At 56.6% G+C, this 13,828-nt stretch overlaps 3 protein-coding genes across 3 annotated transcripts; 2 read left to right on the top strand and 1 right to left on the bottom strand.

Moving 5' to 3' along the window:
- The first annotated feature begins 2 nt into the window (after positions 1-2).
- SNX21 (sorting nexin family member 21) lies at positions 3-2,190 on the top strand. The gene is made up of 4 exons (XM_065414677.1): positions 3-282; positions 530-549; positions 891-1,019; positions 1,519-2,190. The coding sequence occupies exons 1-4, from the start codon at positions 3-5 to the stop codon at positions 2,188-2,190; spliced, it is 1,101 nt and encodes a 366-aa protein (XP_065270749.1).
- Positions 2,191-3,169: 979 nt separating this feature from the next.
- Positions 3,170-8,548, bottom strand: ACOT8 (acyl-CoA thioesterase 8). Its single transcript, XM_065414676.1, has 7 exons — positions 8,373-8,548; positions 8,089-8,283; positions 7,845-7,981; positions 5,890-6,115; positions 5,394-5,551; positions 3,640-3,831; positions 3,170-3,564 (listed from the first exon to the last, which is right to left on the bottom strand). The coding sequence occupies exons 1-7, from the start codon at positions 8,546-8,548 to the stop codon at positions 3,446-3,448; spliced, it is 1,203 nt and encodes a 400-aa protein (XP_065270748.1). The 3' UTR covers positions 3,170-3,445.
- Positions 8,549-9,476: 928 nt separating this feature from the next.
- Positions 9,477-13,828, top strand: ZSWIM3 (zinc finger SWIM-type containing 3). Its single transcript, XM_065414445.1, has 2 exons — positions 9,477-9,631; positions 11,625-13,828. The coding sequence occupies exons 1-2, from the start codon at positions 9,477-9,479 to the stop codon at positions 13,648-13,650; spliced, it is 2,181 nt and encodes a 726-aa protein (XP_065270517.1). The 3' UTR covers positions 13,651-13,828.

Below are 13,828 nucleotides of genomic sequence, written 5' to 3'. Positions count from 1 at the left end.
TGATGGCCTCCCGCCTCCTGCACCGCCTGCGGCACGCCCTGGCTGGAGAGGGCGAGGGTGACCTGGAGGGACAGGGTGGAGGCGGCTCAGAGGTGGAGGAATTCCCAGAGAGCTCCGAACTGGAGGATGACACTGAGGGGCTGTCCACGCGGCTCAGCGGCACCCTGAGCTTCACCAGTAATGAAGAGGAGGAGGCGGAGGAGGAGGATGCTGCTAGCCAGGAGATGGGGGATCTGTGTGAGCTGGGGCTGCCCAAGAACCCTGGAGGCATGGAGAATGGAGGCAGGTGCCGGGTCCCCTATTTACTAGAGTCTGGGGTGGGGGTGCTGGCCCAGCCAAGATCCTTTTCTGCTGGGGTGGGGATGGAGGCTCTTTTATTCCAGTAGTGCTTGTGAGGCCCAGCCACGGCCCCCTGGTGCTAGGTGCTGTACAAACCCAGGGCAAAGGCAGCCCCAAGGAGCTTCCAGTCTGAGTGCAAGAGAAGACAACAGCTGGCGGGGGAGCACAAGGAACCAATGAGACAATCCAGGCCAGCCTGATGGGCAGTGGGCTCAGGTTGGTTGTAGGCCTCACAGCAATGCACCTGGGAAGGAGGAAGGGAGGGGCTGCTTCGAAGGGTGAGGGCAGCATGGGAGAAAGCACCAATGTGACACGTATGTGACGTGGGTTGGCACGAGGGGCCAGGGCCAATGAGCTGCACGCACCTGCACCAAACAGGGAGCCCTGCACTCCCCAGGCCTCTCTCTGCAGGAGGGGAGCCTGGGCCCTGGGCCACTGGAGGCGAGTTCTCTCCCTCCCTTAACCAGTGTGGCTGGCCTGCGCCGGCCTGCACGGTGAGTGCTTGGCTTGTCTCCGGTGCAGATCCGAGCCCCGCTCCAGCTGAGCGCCAGGGCAGTAACCTCCTGACACGCCAGCTCCAGGACTTCTGGAGGAGATCGCGCAGCAGCTTCGTTCCCCAGCGGCTGCTCTTCGAGGTCACCAGCACCAGCGTCGTCAGTGAGCGCTCCTCCAAATATGTGGTGAGTGACATCTCCCGGGGGGGGCCAGGCTGGGACTCTGGAGGGGGTGATGGGGTACAGGCTGCCCAATCCTGCGGGGTGCTGGATGCTCCCCGCTCCTCCCGCAAAGGGAGAAGTGCTTGGGTCCCAAGACCCTTGGGAGTGTGCTGCCCTGGGGGCGGAGAGAGAGGGAGGGAGGGCGACCGGGGGGGCTGGAGCTGATTCTTGTCTCTGTCTCTCCCTGTGCTGCTCCGATGGTGCTGGTGGCTCAGACGAGCCTCAGGTAACTATTGCTGCTGTTCCCCAGCCTGCTCCCCCCCCCCCCCCTGCTTCTGCCAACCCTTCCCTGCCCCCCAGGCAGAGCCACCAGCTCTCTGCTGCCTGTCCCCTTCCCCAGCATGTGCACACAGGTGTGATCGGTTCGCTGAGCTGCTGTCCCCAGCGTTCCCCTCCCTCGGGCCGAGTCCCAGGCGGGGGCAGGCAGACCCTGTGCACCCTCACGGCTCTGCTCTCCCCACAGCTCTACACCATCTACCTGATCCGCTCCGGCCAGTTTGACAAGGCCCCTGCTGCCATTGCCCGGCGCTACTCAGACTTTGAGAGACTGAACCGGCGCCTACGCCACCAGTTTGGCTGCGACATGGCGGGCGTCTCCTTCCCCAGGAAGAGGCTGCGCAGGAACTTCACGGCAGAAACCATCGCCAAGCGGAGCCGGGCCTTTGAGCAGTTCCTGTCCCACCTGCACTCCATCACCGAGATCCGCCGCTCCTCCGACTTCCTGGAGTTCTTCTTCCTGCGTGACCTGCAGGCAGCGCAGCGCCTCACCTGCACCGGCATGTACCGCGAGGCCCTGGCCACCTGGAGCAACGCCTACCGGCTCCAGGACAAGCTGGGCGCCTGCAACTCGGGCCGCTTCCTCCTCACTCTGGCTGGCCTGGTGGTTTGCCACCAGGAGCTGGATGAGCTGAGTGAGGCTCATCGCTACTGCGAGCAGGCTCTGGAGCTCCTGGAGGCCCAAGACAGCCACCCCTTGCTGGAGCCCTTCCTTCAGGCCCATGTCCACCTGTCCTGGAAGGTGGGGAAAGACAAGCGCCAGTCGGAGGCCAGGCTGCAGGGGCTGCAAGGAACGGGGGTGGCTCTGCAGCAGCAGCCCACCCTGAAGGAGTTCTTGATCAAGGAGGCTTTGGACTGAGTGCCCAGGCCCCCAGCACTGGGGCTGTGTGGGGACTGAGCAGCGTGGGTCTCGAGGAAGGAGACTGCATTGTGCATTGGGACTGGAAGAGCAGCAGCGGCTGTAGGTCAGGGATGGGGTGTGTCTTGAGCCTAGGCCTAGAGGGGGAGCTGCAGGTCGGGCTAAGTGTGCAGTGGCAGGGCTGTGTCTGGAAGGCGCAGCGGGGAGAGCGGGATGCTGGTGGAGGGGTGGGGTGGGGCCCTGGACTGGCCCAGCACCTGCCTGTCCTGGGAGCTGGTCTCTGTACCGCTGACCTGTTCTCTTGGAAACAGCTCGACTCCCAGGGCTGGGCACACAGCCTCCCTGCTGCCAGGCCGACTCCCCTCAGCCCTTAGGGGAGGGAGCCGCTGGAACTCGCCAGGCCATCCTGATATGTACTAAAGGGATTCGCTGGCTCTAGGCAGAGTCTGGGGCTCTCGTTGGGAACTTGAAGACTTGGTAGGAAAAGGGGCTGAGACCCCCCAGAGCGGGTTCAGATTAGCCCTCTCTGGCCCCACTGCAAGGAGGCAGCTCTCCAGCCTGGCCAGGGCAGCAGTGGGGGCTGGGAGGAGAGATCCCCAGAACCCCCCCCCCCCCCCACCCCCGTGTCTTGCAATTTGGCTGAGACATGAAGACACTCAGTCCTTCTCCCCCTCCCCCTCTGCCAGGCCTCACCGTGCTAGGCTACTGGGGCTCCCCTGGGGCCTCTCAAAGCCTGCCCCTCGTGGGCCTGCAGGGAGAACTGAGAAAGGGAAGCTGCCAGGGCTCTGGCTGCGCCAGGGAAGAAAGCTGCTGCAGAGACGCCCTGCAGCCTGAGCTCCAGCCCCCTCGGCTCTCCTCAGAGCCTCTCTGGGTCTCCCCCCTCCTCCAATCCCACTGGGGGCTCCCTTCGGCGTAGGTCATAGCCACAGCAGGGGGCTGCTGCAGAGCAGAGGTATCAACGCCGTGGAGGGACTGAGTCTTGGTGGGCCATGGAGGCTTTATTAGTGGTAGGTGGGGGAGGCTGAGGACAGCATCTGACAGGGGACTCTGTAACTAACAGTCAATAAAGCTGATATTCCCGCGGCTTGTGTGTGACTGCGTGGTCCCTCCGGTGCAGCCCCCAGCGGTCACAGGCTGTGCTGAGGCTCCCACTCTCCACTCCTGCCCCAGATCCTGGTCAAGCCCATCTCTGCACGGGGGCCCAGCCTGCACCCCCAGAGCAGGGTGGGGATGTGGCTGCTGCTGACTTGTCCAGCTACAGTTTGCTCTCAGCTGGGCTCTGCTTCACCCTGATGACTCCTTCCTGTGCGCAGGTGACAGCCAGGACTCCATCCCTGCGCCACAGCCGCCCATGCACCAGCCCTCGGCACCCACCTGCCCGGGAGAGAGAGCAGCCGTTACCCTGTGGCCCTGCAGCTCCCCAGCACCTGCAGCAGGGGGAGGACTTACCGGCCCAGGGGCTCTCACACTCGTACAGCATCCAGTGGTCAGCTCGGAAGGGGGCGTGGAACCACATGGAGTGGTCGAGGGACACCATGAACATGACAGGATGCTGCCGGTGCGGGAGCAGAGCTGTGCCCAGGAAGGCGTAGTCGGAGATGTAGGCAGCCACGCAGCAGTGCAGCTTCATATCGCACTCCCCTGCCAGGCAACCAGAACCATAGCCTTAGAGTTCAGATGAGCATGGCCCGACAGGGCTCCTCCTCGCGGAGCGGGGGCCTTGGGGACACGTCTGTGGAGCTGCTGGGGCCCAGCTCCCTGAGGAGTGTGGGCCAGGCCCCCCTCCGATGCTGTGCTATACCTGGCCACTGAGCTAGCAGCTGCAAAAGGCGAGTCCCTGCTGCACCCTGAACTGTCCGCCTATCCTGGGTTAGGGAGGCGGTGGGGCTGTGCACACGTTTCTGCCCACGGACTATCACTGGCTTGGGAGCAAGAGCTGGGAGATCACTGGCAGCTCCCCCCCAGGACAGGGACTCAGGGGTGAGGCTGCACCCAACCCAGACACAGCACAAGGACCGGGCCTGCCCCTCCATGCCAGGTGTGGCCAGGCAGGCTCAGCAAGGCAGATGGAGGGGCTTAGTGTGGGGGGATCCAAGTGTGGGTTGAGAGGGTTCTGTGGGGCAATCTGGGTGCGGGAGGCTGTGCGGGATCTGAATGCAGAGGGGATCTAGATGCACAGGGGCTTGTTGAGGGGTTTTGAATGCAATGGGACTCTGCAGGGGGGGTCCAGGTAAAGGTAGTTAGGGCTCAGCGGGGGGGGGGGTCTGGAGAGCTGAGCAGTGGGGGGTCCAGGTGCTGGGGGAGTGGGGCTCAGTGCCGTGGGGATCCAGGTGAAACTGGTTGGGGCTTAGTGGGGTGGGAATCCGTGTGGCTCGTCAGGGTGGTCCAGGTGCAGGAGGAGTGGGGCTCAGTGGGAGGGTCTGGCAGTGAGGGTGTCTGGATGCACAGGGGTTGGGCGGATGCGGGAGCATCTCCTTGTACAGGGATCCTACCCCCTACAGCTGAGAAGAGAGGGGTGCAGGAAGCAGTGGGGGGAGTTTGTAGAGCTTCCTGCACCTGGGGGAGAAATCTGGGAGTGGGTCTGACCCGGCCCCGGATGCTGTGTAGGGGAAGAGGAAGTCCCGTCCTCCCCAGCTAGGACTAGTAGCTGAGCCCACCAGCTGGATCTTCCCTAGTCCCATCCTCTGCCCTACAGTGATTTACCTGGGCACTTGAAACATACGGCTGGGGAGAGTCACATGACCACTCTTGTGGCTTCCCTTTGCTTCCCCATCAGAAAGTCATTTTTCTGCAGGGAAACAAAGAAATCTGCAGGGAACATAAATTCTGCACCTGTGCAGTGGTGCAGAATTCCCCCAGGAGTAGGCTTCTCTGTGAAACTCCAGACCTACATCTTGGACACGTGGCCAAAGGGCTTCAGACCTCCGCCAAGGTAGTGGCAGTTACCAATTGCATTGCGGCACTTGGCCCTTAGGATGAAATCCAGTATCATTATTCCCACGTTACAAAGGGGGACACTGGCAAGTGTTGACTAGAACTTGCTCTCGGCCACAGAATGAGTCAGTGGCAGAGCTGGGCATAGGCCCCAGGAGTTCTTAGCTGCCATTCCCTGCTCACCTTGCTGGGAGCCTGGAGTAGGTCATGGGGAATGCCCTGGGGGTGCACGCTGGAAGCAGTTACTTAGTCCTTGACACAGGACTTACCAATGTAGCCTCGTGCCCGAACCCAGAACAGCTGCTTGGGCTCCTGAGACAGCTGGGAGAATAGCTCTGGTGGGTTCACAGGCTTGATCTCAACTGGCACCTCCTGGGCCAGAATCTTGTTGAGTCCCAGCCTGTATTTCTCCACCAAGTTGGGATCCCTTTAGAAAACAAACACAACGACACGAGTGCTAGATTCCCAGCAAGGGCTGCTGTAGTGAGGTCAGGGCTACAAGGGCAGCCCAGCTGCTTTGGCGGGGAATCCCCGCCTCAGCTGCAGTAGTGTCAGCTCACCGCCCCAGGACGCAGGTGCTCTGGCAGAGCTCTCAGGGAGCTTCCCATTGCCAGACAATCACAGTCACTCTCCTCCGCTGCTGCTGGACCCCTCCCGCTGGGCTGAGTCCACTTAGCAGGCTGAGCGCTGCCTCTCCCCAACCATTCCCCAGCACATGCAAATGAGGGCAGAAACTGCTGCCCCGCTTCCTCTCCATTCACTCACTGCAGGTATTTCTGAATTAGCTCTTCTTGAGTCAGCAGCTCCTCCGGAGGCGGCACAGTGGGCATGGTGAACTGGTGCTGAATGGGGCTTTCCTGGGTCTGCTGGAAGGAGGCCTGGCAGATGAGGATTGGCTTCCCATGCTGAATTGCCTTCACTGAGCGAACAGAGAAGCTCTTCCCTGTGCGTGTGCGCTCCACCTGGTATAGAACCGGCACCGTGGGATCCCCTGGAACAGGGAAAGGCCGTGTGACATGGAGCAACACCTCTGTCCTGGCTACTCACCTGAGCCCTACCAGCTGCTGTTTGAAGGGGATTACATTTACAGAAGACAGGACCCTCTGCCTGGCCCCCGTCCTCTGCATTAAGGTCAGGACTCTCATCCAGAGCTGCCTTGGAAGCTATCAGCTGATGCCTCCTCAGGGGAGTTTCCTACCCAAAGATCCCTCAGTGAGGAGCAGTTTCTATGAGGACTCTTTGCTGCCGCTTCTACAGAGGCAGCAATGTCTGCTTCAGGCTTGCAGTCCCTGGAGGGGACTGGCTTTGCTGGGTGACTAACACAGAGCAGTGCACTAATTCCCACCACCCCTGAGCTCAGGCACTTTACAGCTGTGTAAAACAAGGCAGCGAAGTGATTTGCAATATGAAATCCCAAACCACCCCAGAGAGGTGCTGTTCCTCCAGGCAGCGAAGGCCCCCAGATCTGGATGGCTCTGAAGATCATGCATCAACTTCAGCTTACTCTACGTGTACCAGCAAGAGAAGCTCCCTCACTTTACCCCAGCAACAGCTGGGCACTGCACCGTGATGGGAACATCCAGGGGACTCCACCAGCTCCTACTACAGACCAACATCCTCCCCACCACACTACAGAGATTCCGGGTGAAGTGTTGGCTGGAGCACCCTTGGCAGATTAACCAGGCAACTTTCTATTCTATGTAAATTCTTATTCAGCGCTTGTCACCGCAGTATCGGCTGAGCCCTCAAGGGTTAACACATTGTGTTAATGTAGCCTCACACTCTACAAGGCAGCACGACTGGAGGGAGGAGACACAATAGACGCATGGCAGTGGCTGCAAACATTCCCTGCAGAAACTGAACAGTGATGAAGAACCCATGCTATCCCACGGGAGCGCACCACTCCCTCCACTTTCCAAAGTGCCGGGGGGAGGGGGGCATGTGTGTGAGAGACAGACACTGTGAGTGAGTGTGTGTGTGTGTGAGAGAGAGAGAGACAGAGACACACTATGTGTGTGAGAGAGAGACATGCGTTGCCCCTTGAAGTGCGCTGACCCCACTGTAAGTACATTGCCTTTTTAAGGAGATCAGCAAGTTGAGACAGCAAGCTCCCTCCCTCTTGAGCCATGTCGTGTCCCCCCTCCCCCCTGCTCTGTGGAGATGGGGTACAGGAGCGGCAGGAGGGTGACACCCTGACATCAGCACCCCTCTTCCTCCCCCCCGCCCGCTGCACAGCAAGCAGGAGGCTCCCGGGAGCCACTCCAAGGCAGAGGGCAGGAGCAGCACATGGCAGTGGGAGGAGGGACAGTGGGGGGAGGCCCGGCAATTGATAGCCTGCTGGGTGGCTGCCGCACAGGGTACTTAAGGAAGCTGATAGGGGGGCTGCCCGCCCGCCCACCCACCGTGGTTCCAAGCCCCCACCACTAGCTCCAATGGGCTGCTCTTCCTGTAAGCAGTGGACAAAGCAGTGGCTGCCAAGTTACATGGGAGCATTGCACAACTTTAAACGAGCATGTTCTCTAATTGATCAGCGACAACAAAACAACCTTAACCAGGAGGATGTTAAGTGAGGAGTTACTGTATCCCACTCCATGCATGTCGCTCTTTGTGCTATGATAGCACAGTCAAGATCAAAGAAATGCCCCTTGTACTTGGACCAGCACCAGCTCTCTCCCCCCCCCCCCCCGAGGGTGGTTTGGATTTCCTGACGTTGTGTTTACCTGCTCGCACAAAGTAACAGTGCAGGGAGTGGGCATGGACGTCCTCAGTCACGGCCTTGGCAGCTGCCACCAGAGACTGCCCCACTATCTGCCCGCCAAACAGCCTCCGCGTGACAGGGACCCAGTAGTGCCTCCCTCTGCAGGAAGAGGAAGGAGGCAGAGATCAGTCCGGGGGGCCCTGGGACCACGGCATGACTCCGGCTTGGGGCTGCGCGGAGCGTCTCTCAGGGCCGGGGTCACTGACCTGCCGTTCACCCGGGGCAGGCGAGGGCGCTGGGATCCCCGCCCCTCGCTAACGAGCTTGTGCAAAGCGCAGCTCGACGCGAGCTTGGCGGGCGGGAGCCACGGGGGAGACTCCGAACGGCTCCCCCGCTCCCCATGGCCCTGCCCCGGCAGCAGTGCGGCCTGCGCCCGGCCAGGGGCCCCGATCCCCGCGGAGCTGCCGACAGGAAGCGCTCGGGCCCGGGAGGCGGGGGGAGCCAGGCCCGCCCAGGGGCCGATCCTGCGGGGAGCGGGGCCGCCCGGCACCTGAACAGATCCAGGTCCAGGGGCTCCAGGCTGAGGACGCTGGTGACCAGGACGCTGCGCAGGTCGCCGGGGGGCGCCGGCTGCTCCCCCTCGGGCAGGTCCCCGCTCCCGGGAGACTCGACTCCCGCCCCCGCCGCTGGAACCCGTAACCCGCCGGCGCTTGTGGAGGCCGCCATCTTCTTTAGTCACGTGACGCAAAGTCTACCCAGTAATGGCCTCGCTACAGACCGGAAACGATCTCCAAGGCGGGCTACTAGAGGCTTTAACATTAACACACCCGCTGATTGGCTGTAGGACCTGCCCATCATCCTGCACATCCGGTATCTTCTTGAAGAAGCAGGAAGTACCCGCCTAAGAGATGAGGGCGGGATGTGCGATCTGATTGGACTGATCAATTGTCAGTCACTAGTCACGTGATTCCCAAAATGTGTGTTGATTGGTGAGACTGCTGTCAATCCAGGATCATAGCCTCTGATTGGCCAATTAGCTGAGGAGGGCGGTGGCTGTGGCTGGGTTAATATGAGCTGAGCTGGCTCCCGTACCGCCTCCATCTTCATCATCAGCCGTAGAGGCAGGTGGGGTCGGTCCCGTGCCCAGGGTGAGCCAGAGGGCAGGAGCCCCAGTGAGGGGGCAGTGGTGGGAGGCAGTAGAGGGGCTAATCTGCCTTTCTCGCCCTGGGCAGGGCTGGGGTTTGGGCTCCTGCCAGGCAAGGGGGGAGCAGGGCTGGTCCAACTGCAGTTAGCCTGGGGGCCTCCCCTGACCTGGGAGCGGGTTTCCGAGGAGGAGCCCAGTGAAGATGCTGCTGGGGTGGCATGGGGAGCGGAAAGGGTTAAGTTCCGTTACAACTTGGGATGCCCTGTAAAGCTGGGGAAAAGAAGGGGGTGGCTACTGGGGCTAAGTAGAAATCCAGGAATCTGAGATGGGGTTACAAAGGCCCTGGTTCTGAGACACGCAGGACATTGCCTATAGAAGTTGAGGTGTGTGGAATGCTGTGCAACGAAGCTGGAGTTCTTCTATCAAAGTCGTGTTCCAGCTCTAAACTCCGGGTGAGGCTCCAGAGAGCCTAGAAGTGGCAGTAGAGCACATGCAGGGGACTGAGTAGCCATGGAAGTTGGCTCATGCTTTAGAAACTATGATGACTTCAAGGAGTGTTTCAACACTTACAAGAAAGAGAACAAGTGCCACTATGGCTTAAAGAACTGCGTCTCTGTCCGCTTTTACAACCGGAAACATGGGACCAGCATCCGCGAGGACATCACGTAAGGCTGTTTGCGCTCTGGGGGTGGGAGGGAAGAGGGCCTCAGGCACTTATGAAAATACTCTCCTGTTTCCTGAGGTACGACCAAGATCCTTTCTGACCACTTGTGGTCATTAAAGATCCTCTGGCCTTCTACCAGGGATAGGATATTAACCTTGGTGCCCGGCCAAGTCCCAGCATGGAGTCAGTCTGTGCTGCCTAACTAAATAGCTTCTGCAGTCTACATTGGAAATGGGATTCTTTTCACTTTTTGTCTGAAACTGCCATGCAATGTTGCCATATGTAGTTAAATAGCTGCCTTGGTCCATCCCAGAGGTGGGTGTGCTTCACTGGGGAAGAAGTGGGTCCTTTGAGAAGTGTTTTGGGATAATGACAATACCCAACTGTTCTCTAGCGCTTATTAGTAGATCTCAACATGCTTTACAAAGGAGGTCAATGTCACTATCCCTGTTTTATAGAATGGGAAATTGAGGCACTGATCAAGGAGATGTCATGCCCAAGGGTCACCCAGCAGGGGGGAGGGATAGTTCAGTGGTTTGAGCATTGGCTAAACCCAAGGTTGTGAGTTCAATCCTTGAGGGGGCCATTTAGGGATCTGGGGCAAAAATTGGTCCTGCTGTGAAGGCAGGGGACTGGACTTGATGACCTTTCAAGGTCCCTTCCAGTTCTGAGTTAGGTATATCTCCATATTAAAAAAGCAGGCTATTGATAGAACCAAAAATGGAACCCAGGTCTCCGGAGTCCTAGTCAGTGCTCTATCCACTAGGCATGAGAGTTATTTGTACCTCTTTGAAGTGATCAGTTGAGGCTGTCTCACTTCCTACTTAAAAATCATGGGCCAGATTTTCAAGTCAGATGGGTACGTTTGTGCGTGCCTAACTTAGATGCAAATACCCGGTATGCAGGCACTCATTGGGCATGTGTCACACTTGCCAGTTTCAAACTCATTCCATTTAAGTCAATATTAATTTCACACCTTCACCTTTTACTAATGGCTAGTACCCATCTCCTCCCATAATGTACTCTCTCACTTTCCCCTTAGCTCCTCTGGTGGTAGTCCCTCATTTTGCATTTTTGTTGTTTATAGTTCTTTCCCTGCTGCCTGAACTGACTGTTTTAGTTTGAGGCCCTCTCCCTCCCCTGCCCACCTTTCATTTCCAGGACAGGTTTTTTAACCTTGATCGGTGAGCTGATGACTTGAGACCATACTTGCGAACTTTTATTTCTTGCAATTTTCTTTTTCCAAGGAACTGTCTGTTGTGTGCCTTAATTAGTGCCTATTAGCATTCCCCAGTCACCTTCACACTAATGGATTTTAGTATTGCCTTCCATTGCACCTTACTTAAGGTCTGATTATGCAGGTCTTACTTATTTGAGCAGCCCTATTGAAGTAATGGGCCCAATTCTGCTTCTGTATAAGTTAGTGGAGTTAATCATGTGAGTAAAAGGCTGAAGGATCAGACTCCAGTTTTTTTAATTCCTCCAAACTTGCATTCTTTAAACATAAATTCCTGGTGCATGACAGGAAATGCTTCCTTACTATGTTGAACTAAAGTAACTTGTCATCTGCTCCTCTTGATGCAGAAGATAGCTGTAGGAGTGATTTGGGCTGCAAAGGAATAGTATAATAGCAAATAAAATGTCCTGAAGTGATCGTGTCAGTGATATGCTTTGACCTTGCCACCTCTGAGGACTGGGAGTGTCTGAGACCAATTGCAGAGGCTTTGTCAGAGATGGAGATTTCAGTCCAACCTGACAGTGATCAAACATAAGTATCACGTTAGCCTCTTCTCTCTTGACTTGTGTGTAGAACATTTGCCATATTTGGTGAAATCTTTTCATCCTAACATCTCCTATTATGATGGTATGTGCTTGTCATGCAGTCCTTGGCTACAGTGTTGGCATGTCAGAGAGGGAGATGGCCCTTCACCAGCCCTGTTTGATCAGACTACATCCTGTTCCCTTGTTAACTGTCTCTCTCTCCACTTCCCCAGGTTCATCCAGGTGAAGTTTGGCTGTGTCCGGTCACGGGAATACAGTAAGAAGAGGAAACCACAGCCCAGCTTGTGCCCAGCTTTTTTTGTCCTGCAGTATAATGAGGAAATAGACCGGCTGGTGATTACTGAACTGAACAGTAATCACATCCATGTAGACCCAGGGGGAACTTCCTTGGCCCGTACTAGCTCTTCTCTAGTGACGAGAACCACAACCAAAATTGCAAGTTGCATGGCAGATGGCAGCAGCCCTGCAACAAAACTGCGTAGACAACAATCAAGAGAGGCAGAAGCCACTGTAACAGTCAGTGAGGAGTGTGTGATGGCTGACATGACTTTGAATGGATCACCTGCTCCACTCAACAAGGTTGCTGTGCAACCTGAGGCAGTGAAGGAAAGTGTCTCAACTTCAGCTTTAGTCAGAATTGCGGAGGTCATGAAAAACTTCCTGAGGGTGGACATGGGCTCATTGGCCTCTATTAGTGTGGGCAGCAACCAGGACCTAGACAGACTGAACTTCCAGACCAGCAAGATGAGGAGCCTGTTTGTCAAGTTCCCTGAGAGCCTGTTGCTGCACAGGGTGCAGAGTGAGAGAGGGCATGTACTTTATGCCTTCCTCGTGGAGAGTAAGGACCGAGTAGGGAAGATGGTGCACTTTGCTGTCCTGAAGGAGGACACTGGTGAGAATGTAAGCAAAATGCTGACTGTCTTCAAAGAGTTCAATCCTGAGTGGCAGAAGGTCAAGGTGGTCTTTGTGGACATGTCTTTCCTTCACAAAGCCACCATGCAGGAGCTCTTCCCCTCAACCCAGGTGCTTCTCTCTGTCTACCACACTGTCCGATTCCTTGAGAAGACGGTAAAGGAAACGGTGGCCACTGTTTCCTTCAAGCATAAACTGAAGTTGGCTTTGAGGGAGGTGGTTTTTTCCACCTCCAATGCAAATCTAGACATCTTGTCTCAGCTGGTAAAGCGCTTGGTGGACAAAGAGTTGTACGACTATCTTCAGGCCAACTGGTTCTCCTGTGAGATGCTGTGGTACATGCATGCAAAGAAGGGCCTCCATTCCTGCAGCACCTATGTAGACAGTCTGGATCTCATCACTCATAAAATATCCAGTCTCTTCAACAAGCAGTTGTCCCTGGAGACCAGCATCCTTCACTTTGTTGAATATGCCGATTGCTTCAATACCAAAGGTCTGGAAAACCTGAATCAGGGTTTCTCAAGTGTTGAAGAGGAGAATCAGAGCAAACATGTGGAAAAGCCTAAGGTGCGTACCCGTGCCTCCATGAAGCGTACCACTGTTGCTGCCTCGCAGCCCCAAAACAAATGTCCTGAACTGCCCAACCAACTTGCCAAACAGAAACCTGCAAATCCCCCAGGCACCATGTTGGCAGCAATCAGAGAGAGTTGCACAGACCTAGGCTACCAGCTGTGTCTGAATGAGTGGGAGGTGGTGCAGAAGTCAACTCAGCTCATTAATGTCATGAAAGACAATATTGTGGTTCAGCTGCTAGAAGACACACACCAGGTCAGCAAAGACTGCAAGAGCTGCAGCTGTTACTTCCACTGCCGGTACCAGCTCCCCTGCAGGCACATGCTGTCTGTGCTGCATGCCAACAAGAAGGCTGTGGAGGAAGCTATGGTATGCAAGCGTTGGCAGAAGAAGTACCAGCACCTTTCAGTCTTAGGAGATAACCTCCTAGATGATATTGGGCCCTCAATGGGTAACCAGCCAGCAGCAGCAGAAGAAAGATATGACAAAATCCAGTCCCTCAGCAAGGAGCTTGCTAATCTCCTGATGCAGTGTGATGGGGAAGAGCTAGAGGAGCGCAGCTCCACACTCAAAATGATTGTGGACATCTGGGCTAAATCCTCAGAGCCAGTGGAGGAGGCTGGGAAATGCTCCACCTTCAGAAATGTGGGGGACTTGCCATTTCTTTGGGTAAAGCAAGAGGAAATAGACATGGAGGATGCAGGTGCAACCTCTGAGAGATCACTGACCGGTACCAACATGTTCCTGATTTGAAATGCCAGACGTTCTGTAGTCAAACTCGGAGATTCGACAAGCTATTAATGGGAGCTGATGGTTTAATCCTCTCCCAGCCTCTTATGGTTCTCTCCCCATTCCCAGTCGACTCAGGGTTAACTGTTAACTTCCAAGACTGTTGATGATCTCAGTAATAAACTTGAGACTTTCCTGTGTG

The sequence above is a fragment of the Emys orbicularis genome, chromosome 12 (genome assembly GCF_028017835.1).
Source record: "Emys orbicularis isolate rEmyOrb1 chromosome 12, rEmyOrb1.hap1, whole genome shotgun sequence".
Taxonomy (NCBI): domain Eukaryota; kingdom Metazoa; phylum Chordata; order Testudines; family Emydidae; genus Emys; species Emys orbicularis.
The sequence above is the reverse complement of the archived record's forward strand: the minus strand, read 5'-3'. Positions and strand labels throughout refer to the sequence as shown.

Excerpts from the sequence above, each read along its gene's own strand:
- ZSWIM3 (XM_065414445.1), top strand. The coding sequence starts at position 9,477 with ATGGAAGTTGGCTCATGCTTTAGAAACTATGATGACTTCAAGGAGTGT. Across the intron at positions 9,632-11,624 it reads AGCATCCGCGAGGACATCAC|GTTCATCCAGGTGAAGTTTG; the intron begins GTAAGGCTGTTT and ends CCACTTCCCCAG.
- SNX21 (XM_065414677.1), top strand. The coding sequence starts at position 3 with ATGGCCTCCCGCCTCCTGCACCGCCTGCGGCACGCCCTGGCTGGAGAG. Across the intron at positions 283-529 it reads TGGAGGCATGGAGAATGGAG|GCCAGCCTGATGGGCAGTGG; the intron begins GCAGGTGCCGGG and ends GAGACAATCCAG. Across the intron at positions 1,020-1,518 it reads AGCGCTCCTCCAAATATGTG|CTCTACACCATCTACCTGAT; the intron begins GTGAGTGACATC and ends CTCTCCCCACAG.
- ACOT8 (XM_065414676.1), bottom strand. The coding sequence starts at position 8,548 with ATGGCGGCCTCCACAAGCGCCGGCGGGTTACGGGTTCCAGCGGCGGGG. Across the intron at positions 8,284-8,372 it reads CTGGACCTGGATCTGTTCAG|CTCCGCGGGGATCGGGGCCC; the intron begins GTGCCGGGCGGC and ends TCCTGTCGGCAG. Across the intron at positions 3,832-5,393 it reads TCGGGCACGAGGCTACATTG|GGGAGTGCGATATGAAGCTG; the intron begins GTAAGTCCTGTG and ends GTTGCCTGGCAG.